This window comes from Lissotriton helveticus, chromosome 5_1 (assembly GCF_964261635.1).
Source record: "Lissotriton helveticus chromosome 5_1, aLisHel1.1, whole genome shotgun sequence".
NCBI classification, from domain to species: Eukaryota; Metazoa; Chordata; class Amphibia; order Caudata; family Salamandridae; genus Lissotriton; species Lissotriton helveticus.
Window position 1 is genome coordinate 1,008,547,313 of NC_136065.1, and position 19,778 is coordinate 1,008,567,090.

General features: G+C 43.3%; 1 protein-coding gene across 1 annotated transcript in view; it reads left to right on the plus strand.

The window, feature by feature from the left end:
- C5_1H10orf90 (chromosome 5_1 C10orf90 homolog) overlaps positions 1-19,778 on the plus strand; it is an 822,168-nt gene that overhangs the window by 794,042 nt on the left and 8,348 nt on the right. The window contains exon 7 of the mRNA XM_078641149.1: positions 17,747-17,810. Within this exon, the coding sequence (XP_078497275.1) occupies positions 17,747-17,810 (64 nt within the window). The remainder of the gene's footprint in view (positions 1-17,746; positions 17,811-19,778) is intronic.

The following is a 19,778-nucleotide window of genomic DNA, read 5'->3' on the forward strand; positions in this document are numbered from 1 at the left end:
TGCTGTATAATTTTTATATTAGCCATGATTCTGTTCAATTTTTCATTTTCTGGTTTATTTATTAGGTTAGATAATTTCACCCTGAAGAAAATCACATTTTAGGCCTCATTAAGCAAGTACACAATAAGCACTTTCCTCCCAGTTCCTGCTGACACAGCGTTAACCACACAAATACAGATGTGTTGCTAACATCCTGAATTAGTTAGCGCGCACACTTCAGAGAGAAGGCTGGAAGGGAAGAGCAGCGCTTTTTAAAAGCACAGTTTACTTCCCACAAAGTTTAGAAGACGAGGTATTGGTACAATGCGCGCATTCTGCAAGTTAGGTCAATTCATTCAGACATGGCTGCTGCCATTGTGGTGGGGATCGCAGTATAAGCCCTTTAGATGGCCTAGCAGATGGATGTATTTTTATATGGAATTAGTGGAACGATCGTCTCCAAATAAAGTCAACCTCTGGACACAGTGTATATAGTCTACTACTACTGATATGTTATTTGTGGAAGACACATTGGCAAGAAATTTCATGTACATTTAGAACAGTAGAAAAAGACCTGTTTATGAGTAAACATCGACCTACAGTCCATGTGAGAAGACAAGGTCAAAGCCTTACGAGACAGGCAACCATCTGTGTCATCTGTCACGTGTCCCTTCGAGGCCTCTCAGGATCGGTTCGTTGCTCAAACGGGTCCACCTATTGACACCCTCAATTCCGAACTGCTATTATAGCACAGAAGTTTAAGGTGGTCAGTCGGGGAAGGAAAGGAAGGGAAAAGCGGGGAGGGAGATCTGAGGAAAGAAGACCACCTTATTGTAACACTTTTTGTGACACATAAAGAAGAACAGTTTGTACATTAATTCAGTATGCAATCTCCCTGTATACCTGTAAAGGAAAATAAACACGCTTCTGGTAGTAGCTTCAAGAAGGATGATTGAAAGACATCAAAACTCTTCCTAGTGGCTAAAGCCTTTTATGTCAGACAGTACTGTGAACATAAACCAGAGGATTAGGCCAAATACAGTAAACCATAAACCATAAACAATACACGATGGACACTTTTATCATTCTGTGATAACCCACGAATGTTGGTGTAAAGCCCGACGTCACGTCACAAGGGAGGAAGGATGGTTTCTCATTTCATCCTCTCACTGACCCCCTTCTAAATAGGACGAACAAAAACACACAACATGTAACATAAAATATTGTCAATAATTGTTTAGTCTGAGGATAGTCTTGTGAGAATTATTTGGATCATAATGCACCGAAACATTAGTCACAGCAATTACTTCAATGATAAGTATTTTGGTATACGTTAAGGAGCAAGCAGCTAATATACCACCTGGTATATTCAAAGTTCTCCGCATCAATTGTTGTTATTCTACTTGCAGATACTAGAATGAATGTCTCCTCATGGCTTAGCCTCAAGTCAAGATTTGAAGGAATATGAGCGCTCTCCTTTTAAACACAGGTTAGGTTTGTTGCATCGTGGAAAAAAGAGGTTTTGCCCCATCTATCGGCCACACAGGAAGGAACAGGGGAGGTGGTGTCAGTGACACCCTTACCGCACTAGACAATCAGCAACACCAAATCACATGTCCTCAGCGTCTCCAGCAACAATAATCTGCGCCGGTGTCTTCCCAAGGCCCACCTTTCATAGCTCTTGTCATTGTGGGTTGACGTAATTTTCTGTGTGCGCGTTCGCGCCGCACAGGATTCTGGGGACTGTAGTTCCTGCCCTTCGTTTCTGGGTTTTGGTCGCCTCGTCTTCCCGCCCACCAGGCTCTCAGCGCCCGGTATACTGCGGCATACCTTTTCCAGGTCCCTACATGTTTGTCCTGCTGGTCTGAAGTGGTGTCAGCCTCCTGTTGCGGTACGTAACATCATCGCCCTGGGTGCAAGGAAGTCAAGTGCAAGCAGCCTGTTTCCCAGAAATTTCTGTGCACTTCTCTTGGAAGTGAAAATTCTACCAGTATGTTATGTCAGAATTTCTACATTTGTAAACGTAGGGTGAAAAGCATGTTTATGTGCAGTTCTGAGTTCAACCCCATGCAAAAGTAGCGGCAGGCCCACAAACTCGTGAACTTGTAAATATTCCCAGAACCCTTGCTGTTAGCTCCTCAGCAAGGTAACTAAGACAAATATATTTTTGTCAAATTAGTTTTTTTTCCAGGGTAGGGATGACAGCAGACCTTCTTCATGCTTAATTTAGGAAGAGGTTCCTCCACAGAGAAAATTATTTTCCTGGTCATATAACTAATCTGTGAAATACAACGAGCCCTAGATAATATTAGGCCCATGTTGTTCCATTGAAATGGGGAAACCACATAGAATGATTTCTGATAGCCCCAGGTGCGCATTCCCTATTCTGATGAAAATAACTTGCAGCCCCTGAACCATGGAGAGGAGATTATGTTGGAACTTATGATTCCTAGCTGCAATAGGCCTGCACCAAAATAAAGGAACCATGTAGTAATGGCCTAAGTGGTGACGCCTACCAACACCCTCAGTGAAGAAATGATCGACATAAACAATCAGTGGTTTTCTGAATTGGTGGGGCTGTTGATCCACACCAAGAACATAATTCCAACTTAATTTTCATATTATGCAGGTCATTCTGTGACCCCCCCGGTTTCCATATTTTGTGAACTGACTTATTAGTACTTAGGTCGGTTTGCCCAAAAAAATTACCGGTCACAGAAAGTTAGTGTAGATGCCGACCCTGGCCACACACATCTTCAGCGAGGGTCTGAGAAAACACCATGCACAACTCAATGTGGTTTTGCCGGGACGTGTCAGGAGTGTAGCGAGAAAGCATGCGAGAAGACACAAAAGCGAAGATACCATACACCAGTGACAACAAGTGTTATCACATTGATTACACGGGGCCCCAGGGGTGGAGGAGGCGGGGGAGGCATGCAGATTAAAACTTGAAAAAAATATGGTTATTTGTTACAGGGGAGTGATACCGAAAGCAACAACAAAGCCATGCAAGAGACTTCATTTCAGGAAAGGGTAATCTGCTAGCCCACGAGTGGTGCATGCGCCCTGCAAGGAATGCAGCTGCCACCCTGCGCGCCGCTGCTCGCTCTCACAAGCAAAACACTGTGGGAGTGAACCTTTGCTAAAGAGGTGGGACATGCGTCCGCCTTTAGCCATTTGCAGCCTACGAAAAGTAAATGACACAGGCAACAACCAACCTAATGCATGGGGGTAGTCAGACCCACACGGAGAAGTTTGGAGTGCTCACAAGAAGCATCCCACAGAGCAGCGCATGCGCACTGCGCTAGGCTCGACCTAAAAAGGGCAACTGTGTCTGGTAGTGGATTAAAGTGGCCTGAGGTGAATTCAACACAGCGCAACCTTGTAGTCGGCATACAGATTTTTAATAGCACTGTAGAGGAGATTTTTGGGCATCCGCATTTTTTATTTTACAAATTAGGCACTGACGGATTCCCCTTTACATCATCAAATGGATTAATTATATATTAGCTATTATTACCTGTATTAGTTATTATCGATGAATTGCCCACAATTACAAAAACATCATCCTGCAACTTGCGAGGTATGTGGAGAAAACAGCTCATAGAGTACTAATGGATGAAGCCTGGTAACTTGCATGTTCAATTTTGTGATTTACTTATTAAGACATGACTTATTACAAAGAGTTTTGCAATAGTCTTCAACTCATCTTTCTTTCTTTCTTTCTTTCTTACTTTCTTTCTTTCTTCGGTTTGTACATTTAAACCATAAAAGTACATGATAAAAACAACGCAGTGTGCAATGCAATAAATAGAAGTGAATAGTTCATCATAGATATGAACCAACAGCTAAAAACGCAACTATTAAAAACCTTAAAAAAAATGCTAAAATTCTAAAACATAGACGTCTGTGATCGCACTGTGACTTTTAGAAACAGCCTGACACAGTTAAAAATATCCTCATTATTCAGTAGAAATAGTGCCTTATATGCTTCTCTAAAGTCGCTGATGTGTAGCTTCTTAATTAAGGGTAGCAGGATACTTTTGGTGTATATTGAATAAAAATCACAGAAGAATAAAAAGTGTAGCATGGATTGACCAGTCTTCCCATTACATGGGCGAGGGCAAGAATCTAGATTAGCTTGAAAGCCTAATGGGACATTTAACAGATATTTTATTGAGCCTTTCCTGAAGCAGAACAGCAGGCTATGTTCCCAATAATTCATGGGGCTGGTCAGATATGTTTGGAGTAGAACATTCCATACCTGGTTTCTACTAACGGAGGCTGTAACTCTGGGTTTTTCGGATTCCCTCCTCAATCTCTCTGCCTGCACAAGTATAGACTAGCATGTGTGCAATTGTTTTTTATTAATGGTAAACCGGCCCACTGGATTTTCAAATAACTGGTTATAACCCATCTTGTGCAAGCTGGATTCAATATACTTTAACCAGGGGATTTTTCTGCCTTTATCAAATGCAAGACAGTCTTTTATAACATCTTTTGTGAGAGCTCCCTCTGTGTTTTGCTAGGTTGTGTACCAGAAAAGCAATGGGCGGACACTGAGATAGCCCTCGACATAGGGGCTGACTAATTCACTATGACAAATGAAGCTGGAGCTAGAAATCTGACAGGTAAATGTGCCTACAAGGGATTCATTTAGGCGCACTCAGTTAAACAATTTAAACATACAGCAATGTACAGAGGTTCCTTCCGGTAATCTACAGTTAAATAATCAACAGTACAATTTGTTATTTTCTTCCCAAGAGATCTATAAAAGATACTCATGAAATGGGTGTGAATTCTTCAGAAATCAAATTTATATAGTGTGAGATAAAAAGAGTACAAAAGTTAGAAGCAACACATAAATGACTGAGGTTTACAAAAGATTTCAATATTACTGAAACCTCAGGGTCATTAATGCGAACATCTACTACAAACAAAAATACATAAATAGAACAGTTAGTCTGATCAAAACAGAAATAACGTCCTAAAGGAAAATCAATCAGTGAGGAAATAGATGAGGTTGTCAACCTGTATTTTTGTTTGGAATATATGTTCGCATTAATGACCCTGAGGTATCAGTAATATTGAAATCTTTGGTAAACCTCTGTCATGTATGTGTATGTTTAAATTGTTTAACTGAGTGCGCCTAAATGAATCCCTTGTAGGCACATTTACCTATCAGTTCATACATTACCCGAGCCTCCAAGGGTTAATTGGGTTCCCCACTTTTTCTTACCGGAGCTAGAAAGCAGCGCTCCCAGGATTTTCCTGAAGAATCTATGTTCTTCAACTTGAATTTGGTGACAGTTCTCTATTAACTAAACTTCAGCCCCTTTAGGTAGCAGCCTGAAGGCGCTGTGTTCTATAGATCGGAATTAGGGGGACTAAGGCACCCCCTGTCCTAGGACAGGGTAAACTAATTACTGAGCCTATTGCTCTGTGGAGCCTGTTCCCACAATTTGCTCTGTGCACTTTCCAAGAGCCGCTATCACTGAAGGTCATTCCAAATAGGAGAAAGTGCTCATGCTGAGTAGGCTAAAATCACCTACTTTCAAGGATGATGTGTTTATATTTCTTGGGACCACAGGTCATAATAAAAGACTTGTTAAAAATAGTTTTGAGATCTAGTGATGCCATGAATTAAACAAAGACACTCACAAGAAGAGAGAGGGCATTTGGGGTATGGGCCATTAACACAGCATCATCAGCATAGAACAATGCGGGTAAAGGAGAACTCCAAATTCTGGAAACATCATGGGTGGTGGTAGTTAAAAAAAGAGTCTTCAACTCCTACTTCATCTGTAATAGTCTTAACTCAAACCTGTGAGTGCACAAAACTTCATAATGCACCTAGTCGTCAAATGGCTCCTCCGTGTACTATTGGCTGTTCACCAAACTTCAGTGCAATTCATATTATCCCCAATTTCCTCAACTATGTCTTTGAACGAAAGGCTCCTAGAAGATCATGGTTGAGATAGTTTGGGCAGCCCAGTGGCAGAAAAAAACTTGAGGGATCCAAAGTACATTGAGGGTCTCCCACACGAAAGACCCAGTCAGGTCCTCTTAGGCTAGGGGCCTGCTGCCTGTACACAGTGCTAGAGGGGCCCCCTGGAGCTCATCCCCCTGCACCGCTGGGGCTGCGGGGGCTATTGTTAGCCATTGGGGCAACCTTAGTAGTTACTGTGACAAAATATTTCAGAATTATTGACCTGTGTAAAACATTATTTGGCCAAACTAACTGCTGGATTTAAATTTCTTTTCTTGTTTAGATCATTGCATGTGTTTCTTGCTCTCTATAGTCAGCCACCGACCAAAAAGTCAAATAGAGGATGCACTTAGGGCTACTTAGCACTGTCAATATGCTGCTACTACGAAACAGCGAAAGATTTTTTTAATGCATGAAAAAACAAGGGGTGTTGCTTAGTTAATATGTCTGCCTGCCTGTTCCAAACATTACTCTGTTCCTGAGTACCAGGCATCAGAGGACTGTATATTCAAAGTCTGAGAGCGAAACTGCGTAGTCCTCCAGGCATCTCTCTGTACAAAGGAAAGTGCTGGTCAGGGTTACTGTGCAACAATTGCAAAGTAAAAATGCCTATAAGATGCTGCACTCATCTGCTTCTTTGTGAGGGCCTCATGGCAGGGTGAACATCACAATGATCCGCCAGCCCATTGGTTAGGGGTAAAGCTAGTTTGAAGGTTTACCACAGTGCAGCAAACTGAAGCTCCATTGTCAGAAACCCCACAGCTTTTCCACCTCTAAATGACATAGGGAACCCTAAGTTTGGTGAGGCAGGAGCACCTCAGAGCTACTCCCACTCTGCAAAGTTCTAAGTAATATCATATGTTCTTGTATTCAAACTCTGGAGTTAATAACCGTTTTCTCATTGATTTCATAATTTTGATCTGGCCAAGATGGCTGACAGACGTGAAGCACTAGAATGCCATCTTCCTCACCTTGTCATATTGAAACCTGAGACAACAGTGGCTAATTAACCCACCAGAAACATGTATTTATCCCCAAGACGCCCAAGTAATGAAGAGGATGAAACCAGTGCCCTCTGTGGACTGAAACCCACAAGCGGCTGCTGCTCTAAAGCACACTGGGATTGACCTGACATGCCTACCGAATGGGCCCAGGACCAAATGAGGAGGTGACCCACAGACAGCACTGAGGTTGGAGCGGGGTTGTGTGGTGCTCATTGTGGACTAGGGGGCAGGGAACGGCTGTTGAGAAAAGCAGACTGTGACCGCTGCCCACCCCAACTGTAAACACGGATGTATGACGTTACAACGCATACTTTTACCACGCATACCATTACAACGCGGTTTTTACCACGCATACCATTACAACGCATAGCGCTTTGGGGTGCTGGATAGTGAATAGTTTAATTTACTATTCCAACTCCAGTCCCCGTGGACACTAGGGAAGGTTATTGGATAGTAAATTAACCTATTCCCTATCCTAGAGCGCCCCCCAGCGCAATGCGTTGTAATGGTATGCGTGGTAAAAACCGCGTTGTAATGGTAGTGTGTGGTAAAAAATGCGTGGTAAAGGTTGCATACCGTAAACACTGCTGGAAGGAACAGGCACACAATGCCCACCCAAGGAGGTCCTCCCTAATACCTGAGGCTTGCCGCCACTATCAGTGGCTTGAATGTGTGGATGCCGAGTGGCAGCGGGGACCCGTGACTGGCATCGAGCAGAGAAGTGCTCGCTACGAAGACAGAAGAGGAGGAGTGACTGCTGTAAGACATAGATAGCCACTGGCTGCGCCGGACTTTGAGCACTGTTGGGGTCGCATGACAAGTGCCCCACTTGAAGGGACTCCTATCTATCACATGGTGCCAATCAAGCAATGGCAAGGCACTCGGGATAGGAGAGAGCCTAGGCTCCCGGCTGGTCCTGTGCAAAAATAGTCACCTGGGATTAACTAGTGCGGCAGAGCTGCAGCGGAGACCAGGGCCTTAATTGGGACACAGCGCTGCTGGTGCAGCACAGGCAATCCTGCCCCCCACCCTCATTGTGTAGAAAATGCCCTTTTCTGGGCCAATACCAACAAGCTACACACTACAGTCCACAGCTGCTAGAAATTGGGGTGCAGGCTGGCCTAGTCCCGGCTGCGTCTCCATTGAGCGGTGAGTGGAAAGACCTGGCTGACTACATGCATGAGTTGCCCTAACAAGGGAGTGCCGTAGAGCTGGTTCTACTGTGTGGGAGTTCCAACAGACCTAACCAATGTGTGGCAATTGCAAAATGGCAGCAATCAAGAGTACTCCTTCCGAATCCCATTGGGCGCAGTGATAGCTGAATATTTACAGCATCATTGTGGAAGATCTCAACATGTTTCCAGGGAATGAGAGACGTTCAAAGTTGTAATGCAAGAGTATTGTATGGGTAAAATGGTAGGAGTTAAGAAGACATTAGAAGCAGAAATATTGAACCTGGTAAACAACCTTGGGTTGGAAATTGGCCTCCTGACTGACCACTTCCTACAGCACAAATGGGTGTTTGAATCGCAAAAACACATGCAGTGACGCAGGAGAAATTGAGAGCTGTGACATATCGAGACTAACTGGCCACTAGCTGTGCCAAGGGTCGGTAGAGTAGGCAGACTGTCAGTGTGATTGATAATGCCAGAAGACATTCATAATGAAGTGGGTGAGATGCTAGTACATGATACCCAAAGCAACCACAAATCTCTAGCCGTACTAGCGAGACATTCTTGAATTGGGCAAGGCTTCCCAGATTGGACCCTAAGGCAGCAGAGGAGCTGGGTGGGCGGATCTCTGAAGAGGAGAGCAAGGGGGCCATTAAAGAGTTAGCAGGAGAAGTGTGGCTCAGGGGTTAGAGGCGGCAGACCCGGAAGCTGAGATCGGTCCTGGACCAGGGTTCAATTCCCCGCCTCGCCGGGTCTTGGGCTCAAAAATTCCACGGACTCGATAATTCTCGTTCCGGTGCCTACTCGACTTACGGGTTCACACTCTGCGACTCTGGGCAATAGCTTGCTTAATCTCCACTACGGCCCCTCGCGGCGGGATGCCTGGCTTTCACCTTGTGGATACCCTGCTGGGGTTATCTCACAGGGGAATACCAGGATGGGTTCCCAAGGCAAGCGCCTTGATGCCTTCGGGTGATACGTGCGCTATATAAATCGCAATACATTTACATTTACACATGTGTAAAGATTCCGGAAATGGACTACTTGCCAGCAGAATTTTACCAGACATACTCATACCACTTGGCCTCTGCAACTTGTGGACCTGTTTGCAGGAGCACTAGACAGTGGAATGCAACATAAAACCACCAGGGAGGCACTGATAGAATCCATCCCTAAGCCCACGGACGACACTCTTGACGTAACTGCTTACAGGACCCTTTCCATGTTCAACTTAGATTATAAGATCTTGACTAAAATACTGGCCAAAATCCTACAACCTCCTTCAATGACACTAATTCATCCAGATCAATGCCGATTCATACCTCAGTGCAACACATCCCACAACATTTGACAAATGTTTAAAATGATGGGGGAAACCCCACCACAGTACCGTGATATAGCAATAGTGATCTTGATTGACATACATGGAGGGTTTGACAACATAAGTTCTGAATTCTTCTGAGAGGATATGCTATGAATGAACCTGAGGCGAGGATGAGACAAATGGGTTACATTGCTGTATACAGGAGCTTAGGCCAGAGTCCACACTGGGAAATGCATATCGGAAGCTTTTGAGGTCCACAAGGACACAAGACGGGGATGTCCCCAGTCCCCCATGTTCTTCGCTTTAGCAGCAGAACCATTTGCCAGTGTGGCTAGGAGAGAAGGGGTGGGTGAGGGTAGTCCCTTGGGAGACAGGGAACACATCATCTCATTATATGCAGAGGATATGCTTTAATACTTAAAGGAAGCAGAGACAGGGATCTCCTGGAGAGCGAAACTGTTGCAAACCTAGGGCAAGCCTCCAACTTGCACACAAACTGGTGCAAGACGTTTGCATTCCTAATCTCTTCAGAGAATCAGGTCTCACCATTCGCAATTGCCCACTCTGGCATGTGCTGGGAACCCAGAGTTCTCTGGTACATGCATGTTTAAGTATATTACAATGTAACGGATATGCGTGAAGAGAACTTAGGTACTGCACTAAGACCCCTGAAAGGAAATATCCAATGTTGGCAATCACAAAAATGTACAATTCTGGCATGTGTGGTCCTAACAAAAATGATAATGTTGCGATTGTTTTGTGAACCTGCCGATCTAGGTTCCCAGGGCGTGATTTAAGGAATTAAACATACTGCTGTGAGAGCTACTATGGAATGGTGAGTGACACAGGGTCTCCCAAGAGACACTGCAATGGCAAAATCTAGTTGGGGGACTTGGGAGCCCCAGCCTTCACTATCTATTATCTTTACACCCCAGATGTAGTGGCTGACATACTGGCTTGCAGGCCTTAACAGGGAGGTGCTGGGAAACACAGTGGGTCTCCAACACCAGGGAGCCATTGTTGAGCTGTTATTGGGTGAAAAGAGGACACAGACATGGTGGTCCACATTGCTCACAATAGATTATCGCTCCTGGAAAGCAGATGTTTGAAAAAAAGGGGGCGTAAGCTTTATGCACTTGCTCTCCCACTGGTAGGCCTTTCCGTGCTGCTCTCCCATAGGTAGGCCTTTCCGTGCTTGGAAGGTGCTTCCTCACCGAACGACAGATGCAGGAATGGAAGGGGTGGGGCTTGGAACAGTGGGAGATTGTTATGCAGAGGGGTGGTTCCATAGTATGGATGCCATGATAGAGGACGACAGCTTACCCCATTTGCAATTTCTGACCTATGCTACTGGCACAGAACAATGACTCAGCTCTGGGGAGGATCTCCCTCTGAACCGCAGACACACCATCTATTACAGACACTTCTTACGTCTGGTTGAGAAATAAACTGATATCCTAGCTTTCCAAAATGATCCTATCCATGGCCCTGCCCAAGTTGACCAAGCTTTGTGATGGATGTACGTTGTTACAACGCATACTTTTACCACGCATGCTGTTACAACGCAAGTTTTACCACGCAAGCCATTACAACGCATTGCTTTGGGGGGTGCTGGATAGTGAAGAGTTTAATTTACTAAACTATTACTTATCCTAGAGCGCCCCCCAGTGCAATGCATTGTAATGGTTTTCGTGGTAAAGCCTGCGATGTAAAAGCACTGCATGGTAAAAGTTGCGTTGACAAGGATGTTCCCCTTTGTGATAGGTGGGAGATACAGCTTGGCAGGAGATTCGGAGGCAAGGAGTGGGAACAAACACTGGAGCAAGTACACAAAGTTTCCCGAAGCCCTAGATACAGAAACACAGTTCAATAATTTACTTATGACATACCTCATCCCCCAAAGACTGAACATCATAAAAAAACACACTGACACTATGCGACGTCCTGCAGTGCAGATCTGGATGCAGACTTCATACATGATATAGAATTTCTGCGTTATAGAGAGTTTTGGACGAGAGTGGTGGAGGACATGAAGCACACAATTGAGAGACAAAATGTGCTTCAAAAGAGAAATATGTTTACTGGGCTTATACCCGCACAGGCCAGAGAAGAAAGTTGGTTGTAAATTCTTGGTTCTGGCTCTTGCTGTGGCCTGAAGAGACATAGCCCTCCATTGGAGATTGACTAACAGTCCAACTCATTGCAGGTAGAAAAAAGCAGTGGAAAACGTGGGCTGTAGCTGAAGGGGCAGCCCTGAGAAGGGAAGAGCAGCAGGTACTCAGGAACACAACAACAGCACACCTCTGGCAGACAGAGCTGACGGCCTTCCTGAGCATGGGCACTGAAGAAGGAGCTGGAATGTGACAGACTAAGGCATGACGAGCACAGGGGAAGTTCATTGGCCCTTACAGACAGGCCTGCCTGGTTCCCCAGTACCTGATACAGGATCTCGGAATCTGAGGGCAGTGAATACATGAATACCTTACAACACGACACTATGAACTACATATAGATCCTCGGGTAGCAAGCAGGAGTTTTTTTGTTTCCTTCCAACAAACGTAAAGCCCTAGCTGGACAGGAAGGGATGTTGATCACAGACATGTTCCTAAAGATGTGATATCATTGCCAGCTGATGGTAATAAAGTATTGAAGGGATTTTTTTGCGGTGTTAAAGCTTGAAAAATATCAATAAAATCCAGTTTTACAAAATCTCTAATTTATATGGTTTTCCATTTTCTATAATGATCTTTTACAGGGCTAATTGTCAACCATGGTCATGGACATGACACGGTTGATGTGGCACCAAAGTATACAGAAAAGTGATGGATGGAATGCTTGAATTATTCTCAGCCACTGGTAATTAATCGGGCTGCACCCAGTCATTGTTTTTTGCACCCAGTTTGAACACAGTCAGTTTGGACCCAGACATATGCAAACCAGGGAGGACCTGGCCTGACAGTTTGGGCAGGACTGTTCCTGTTGGAGTAGGGTCAAGGCTGATTTGCATATGATTGGGTCCCAACTGAGGTGGCATGGTGAGCAAAATAACGATGGACTGGAATGCGGCCTGGATAATACAGGTCAAACACCGAAGATCAAGAGCTTCTTTAAGACCCTTCTGAGATTGTTCAAATTGAGGAAACGTTATGTGATTTCTTTGGTGGCACATGGCATCGCTTTATTTAGAAGCTCTGTTTTTTGTGGGACTGTTTCACAGACTGCATCACTTTGGTGTGACAAGGGTGCATCTGTCGTAGCCTCAGTACCTCCATTTACAGCCCTTCCGCTCTTCTGCTGTAGAGGACATATGTGTCCAAGCTTTTTTCTGGGCACCATGCTGGCAGTGATTTGAAATGCAATATATGATGCAGAACGTTGAGGTGGGCACTCCCACAAACCCCCTCCATTATCTTTCTATCCACCTTGCAGCTCCCACAAGTGTTAAATGCCTTCCAACCCATTCCCTATTTTCGTGTTCGTTCTTCCTCAGAGTTCGGAATTTCTGCAGCTCTTCTTGTTGTAGCATGGCTGCAGTTGGAGGGTTAGTGCCTATTTACTGGCCCTTTAAGTCATTTTCCTTTGACATACTCTCTTCGGTCAACAAGGACGCATTTTAATAACTCAAGTAGCCTTTTGGAATATAAGGGTTTCCCAAGCATCCATAGTTTTTGCAATCCTACTATGCTGAAATTAATTTACAATTGCTGTGGTAGATTAAAGGACGTGAAATGGTTGTATGTCAGAGTATCGGGGTCAAAAATATCTGTCAAAATATTGTTGGCTGTCACTATATTGTGAAGATGAGCATTTGAAGTAGGTATCAAGAGATATGCTATTCCTAACACCACATCTATGTACCTTGAAGAATTATAAAAAGATCAAGTTGGGTAGAGGTGGAAGTAATAATAGTGAACCTGCATTTACCTAGGTGTATCTACCTCCATGATAATTGTGGGAAACGATGTTGTAGCCCTAGTATTTTGGCAGGTTTTGTTGTTGCTGCTGGGTTAAATGCACAAAACTGCATCAAAACTAAAAATTAAGGTGATGGAAAGAGGTCACCTTGCTAGCTGCGTCTGAACATCAACCCTAGTCAGATTGCACGCTCGCTTAAACAAATAAACTTAGTTGTTCAATCGTCCAGCCTGAGGCTTCAACTATATAGAACAGCGACTCAAATATATTATACTCCACAAAGAATTGCTAGTTGGACCTCTGGAAATGTTCTTAGCGAGCGAACTAAATGTCCCAAATGCAACCTAGAAGCTGCTGGTATAGAACACATGCTTTATCAGTGCCCGGCACTCATATCCTTTTGGAAAGAACTAACCGTGGCTTTAAACAGTAGACAAATTGTATTTCCAACACTTTCGGCACATTTAGTATTGCTAGATATACAAGATACAAATTACAAACATAAAGACTTGATTACTATTGCTATTGCATGTGCTAGGTTGGTTATTGCACGGACTTGGATCTTTAAGGAACCACCTAAAATCATGGACTGGTGGAATCTTATCAATGAAATTCACACGATGGAACTTTCGTTGGCCAAACTAAGGGGTATTAAGTCATTGAAAGCCAGGCAAAAAATTTGGGATACTTTTATTTGATCTATATGTACCGGCAGCAACTAAAATGATCTATTTTTTTATTTTATTTTTTCTCTGGGAATGTACTTTGCTATCCTCTGTATTTATTCAACAATCTATTTAATGGTTAAATTCTTTGTTTGTTTGGATATTTTTGCCTCTGAAATTTGTACGCAATGCGATGCTTTTTTCTTTTTCCTGCAATAAAAATTTTTTTTTTTAAAAAGGAAAGAGGTCACCTTGCTAAGCGGAAAAATGCTTTACCAAATCCATTAAACACCTCAGGTAGTGCAGTTACAACTGAGGATGAATTTTACATGCCTTCTCCCATCATTCCTATTATTTATCTGGTAGGGAACCTCATCACAAGAGAGCATGTGTGCTATTTTGTTTGTGAAGTTTCCTTCATTTGGGACAAGATGCATGCCGCACTTCTCTGCTTGGGACTTGTCAAGCCACTCTTCTCAAACATGCACTCCCACACCCTCACACACACCTTCAATCTGACAGTAAGTTACCCAAACACCCCCTGTGGTCACATCTAAACTTTGGTCAGGATATAATGTGGTTGAACGTATGATTGTGGAATAGTTAATGCTACCAGGTGTTCGGCTATTACCAAGACTAGACCACCGCAGATCCTCTCAGCAATTGCGACTGTTCCCTTAGTTAGCCACTGCTGCTGAATTGCTCAAGTAGATGGTGAGATGGTTTTCCTGGCCAAGCACCAGGAAGCAAAAGGGAGGGCCTATTTCGTCACTAGCCATTTTGTGGCCTGTGGCCGTAAACTGATGTCACAGGGTGCATCATGGCCCCCAGTGGGATACTCCATGACCTTCACGTGGCTCACTGGAACACTCACTGCCCCATGTAAATAACTCACTCAAACTCCCGTTCCCACTAAAACACGCACCCAAAGAGCTACATTTTGCCTCTTTTAAATTAAATTGTCTCATCAATACAAAATACAGCCCTGTCAGCGTCCAAGGATGTCTAGAAAGCATATATTTATGGAATTTCAGCAATTTAATAAATAAAGAGTATGTGGGAGAATGTAATAGATAAAAGAGAAATAATAGTACCTTTTCCTTGTACCACTGAATAAAGCAGGTCTGCTGAGTAGTCTCTTACTTTTAGAGTACGTTAGAACTCCTGCATTTCGTTCATAATTAGCAAAGTAAGGGAGAATTTAATAGGAAGCTGTGCCTTGGATCAGAAGGGAAAGCAATGCATTAATCACAATTGACATTAACAGATTTCTGCCTGCAGGGCACTCAAAAGGTCATCACCTTTAAACTGCAATATGCTGCATTTTTTGTTGACTGCCCTTGCATTTATTTTCTTATTGGTTATATTGACTAGTTCACACCATTGTGTATTTCACAGTTATGCTGATTAATTCCTCGTTTAGTCCAGTGATCTCAAACTACAGACCATGTTATAAGGAAGTCTTGCTGTGTGTTCTTTTAAGGTCTGGCTTTACAGTGCAGCTGTCTGTCAGGAGCATGTGTAAATACTGTTCTAATAAATTATACACAGAGTAGGCTTCAGAAGCATAATGACTCTTTCACCATATGCTATTGGTTATTTAATGTGTCATTCCGCGTGCTAATTGTGTGTGTCTTGTTACGTGCTAATCTAAGGTCTGGTTTCTGAGTGCAGCTGTCTGTCAGAGATTCTGTGACAACTCTTTTAAAGAAATATAAACAGTATATATATCAGAGGCATGTTACTCACCTTCCATATGCTATTGGTTGTTTTGTGTATTATCCCCACTGTTATTGAGTGTTTTATTGCAGTGTCTGAGGAACTATTTTAAACCACAAAACTAAACACTTTCTCTTGCACTCAGTCCTTTATGTCAGTCATGTGTAGAGTCCTGCTGTACTCGTTTTAGTGTCCCAGCATGTACCAGCCACTCCCTTGAGGGCTGCCTTTGACCCACACCCCACACCCATGCAACATAGGCCCCACGAGTGACTTTGGCCTGACAATAAAAGGGTCCGGGTGCACGTGCCCTGGGCCAGTTATGTGCACCATACACTAGTGTCCATGTCGTTCTGTTGTATATACATGGGCCTAGGGCCCACAACACCACACCAGGGATTCTAAAGACTAGTCATATTTTTCACAGAAGAGATGAATCGAAGAAATGTTGTCACTGCTATCTCAGGACTGGAGTGTGAACCTACTTTCTGTTTTGTGTTTACACATTAGGATAACCTGACCCTAAAATGTCCTTATCAACAGCTTGCTAGATCCCATCTCCTGCTCTACCTCATCCTCCTTTGTTACTTTGGCTCTTTTACACTTCTACCCTTGCATGATTCATGCTGAATTCTTGTGTTCATTAGGTTACCGCAACTTGATTAAGCGATACTCTGATCCCGCCGATGAGACCCCTTTCCTTGTTCTCATTTAGCCTGGTCTGGTTGCGCAGTGGACTAATGCATCCACTGTTGGGGCCTGTGTTCGACCTCATGGTCACAGGTTCTAATCCTGGCGGGCCCACTCAGCCTTTCATCCATCTGAGGTCGATAAAATGAGTACCATTGAGTTGGGTAACAATATACATCTGTTATTCAGCGCCTTGAGATCCTTGGGTGATACGTGCGCTTTACAAATACACATGTTATGTTTATTTGATTGACGTCATTTTTATTTGGCACTTAATCATGCTACTCAAACCCTCCTTTCTATTATTTTATAATTCCTCAATCTCATATCCTTTTTGCCTCTAACGATTCCTTCATTCACAATTCAAAAACATCTTTCTCTGTCCTTTTTGGTATAAGTGTCCATTAGAGCTGAATTTGCTAAATAGTTTACACAAATGTTAAATGCAAATTATTGACATATTTCGGGAGGTTTTCATGATTTTGAAACATGTATTGTTTTTACCCTGTAGTTACCACATGCTCACAATTCTGTCCTGATGAAGATCTCAAATTTTTCAGATCGAAACGCCGTTGACCCTGCCACAACCAAACTCCTTAATTTCTTGAATTAATTTTATAAAGAGTTTTGCTCTTGTTGTCAATGCGATGTATGTTTTTAAAGTCCTTCTTCTCTCACCTCATCATGTTCTTTTTCACTAAACTGTGAGCACTGTATCTACATTCTGCATCTATTGATATAGTGAATATTGTTAATTAATTAACTGTTTTACAATGTTCATCTGGGTGCCTTCCTATACATGGTTTCTCCAAAACTGACTTGTGTCAAAAGAATACTGATTGATTCATCTCCCGTCTTTGAAAATATTTATCTTCACATCGACCAATCGGCCTTGTATGGACCATTGTTTATTATAAAAACTATCTGAGGCCCCAGGTTCTATTGAAAGGGGTCCCCTTATTATGTAATACACACTCTTGTGTTTTTGGTCAATTGATTGAAGAAAGTATACTCAAAAATGCACCATTGTCCACCAACTTTTAAAACTTTTCTCAGGGGGAGAACCCACTCCCTCGAACTCTCTGGGAAATGCCAACATTGTTAATTACACTTGCTTGCATGGCTAACTAGTCTTATGCCCCTCCAATTTCAAATTCCACCAGTCACCACTGGCTTCTATCACAGGTTTAAAGTATTGTCTTTTCTCTAACCCTGTGTAAACATTTCTAGGAATACATTGTTAAATATACAGAACAGCGTGCCTAAAACATATTATTTCTGTTTTTTAGACAACCTCTTTAAACCAAAGGAAAGGACCATTTCAGAGAAAGAGATGCAGCTACGGTCTAAAAGGTAATGGAATAGCGGTCATTATTTGCATTTTCAGTCACTTGCCATCAGTTACTTATTTATATATTAATTGCACTTTTAGTCCAATAGTAAAAGTAGTGTGTCAATTGATAAGGAGAAAGTTTTCATGCAGAAACCTGACTCTGTGTCACAAAGTTCCTGCTTAACATATATTGGCTTTGTATGTGCTCATTTGATTTGTTATGTTATTGACATTTCTACAGTGTTTACCATCATTATTATAGTATTGTTGGCCTTCTTCATCTAGGTGCCCCTTTTGGCTGATATGGGATTTGTTGGAATTGGTCCTCTCAGCAAGGTCACCCCAAACGTTTTGCTTTTACACTCCACTCTTTGCTGAAATTCGTTTTTGGTGGCTCTAAGACCCTGTGCACGTTACCACTGCTAACCAGTGCTAAAATGCTTGTGCTCTTTCCTTTCAACATGGCAAAATTGGCTTACACCTGATTGGCATATTTAATTTACTTAAAGACCCTTGTAGAGTGGTATACCATATACCCAGCGCCTGTAAACTAAATGCTACTAGTGGGCCACCCTCTTACGTAGCCCCTTAAAACATGTCCCAGGTCTTTAATTGCAGCCTGAATGCAATTCGACCTGGCATTATAACCCATTGCCAAGCCGCAAGCTCCCCTTTTGTTGTATATAAGTCACCCATGAAGTAGACTGTAAGTGGTCCATAAGGCTGTGCGCATTGTAATTAAAGAGTTGAACATGTATTTTTAAGGTTTACCAGTCCTAGAAGTGAAACACGTCAAAATTCATTTTTCATTTCTGCGATGCCTTTCCTGTTTGGTGTCTGAGAAATTGTAATTGAAAATCCTTTTTAATGGTAAAGCCAGATTTTAAGTTACAATTTCAAAAATGTCACATTTAGAAAGATGGCAATTTCCTGCCTTAAACAATTTGGTATCTATAGCCTCCCCTGGGTCACATGACTGGTTACAGATATAAGTTGGACTTTGTTTATTCCTCCCAGATAGCCACACAATAGAGGGTTTAGGTGTGCCTGGATGAGCCATCAACTGTAAGGCTAGGGGTGCGGAACTCGCTGCAGTTCCACTTGCAACTGAACAAGCTGTTCTCTACCTTCACACAAAGGACATGTCATCTCTACATTGTCCATGCATCCAGATTGCAGTCAGGGCATGGGAGCCAGGAAACATCAAGCACTTCAAAGGGAATTCTCTAGAAACGCCTCCTACTTCAAAGAAGGTACCATGTATATAAAAGGGACCATCAGACACACTCTTCAGTTTACTTTGTGGGCCTGCGGAAGGACTCGCAGAGGACTGCCTGCTTCTGTGGCCTGCTGTGTAGATCACAATACTGCTTTGCTGAATCTGGAATTACTGCTTTGCTACCTGGAGCCTACCTTGAATCCACAAAGGCCTGCCCTGCTGCTTGAGCCCTACTTCATCACCTGCACCCACAACTGCCAAAGTGACTCCAAGGGCTAGTTTATTGGCCTCTTCTGTTCCAAGCTCAGGGACAGAAAAGGCTCACTTCATCATAAGCTCCCACCTGGACCCAGCCTGAGTGAGTCCGACCCAAGTGGTGTCCCTCCATTCCTTGGCCCTTGGTGGTAGTGCTAAAGGGGCCCAGATATACAAAATCCCAAACTTGGGGCAAATATTTGGCTATAAACTGCTCTGAGAACTGAGGGAAGATCCGGGCCATCCTGCTCATCTTACCAAGGTGCTTCGCCAGTGGCCTGACTACATGGCACCTCCCACTATGTTCTCCGCAGCAGCCAATCCTGTTCAGCAGTCCTTCCCCAAAGGGGTATCTGCCCTAGTGGAACTCTTGTAGGCGACAGCCTCCTGCCTCATCCCGCTGGAGATTTTCGACTTCCAAAAAGGTGGCTAAGTCCAAACATAGAAATCTTTACTGCAACATCATCTAGCGTCTCCCCATTGATGACGCTCGCTCCTTGGACACCGCCTTCTG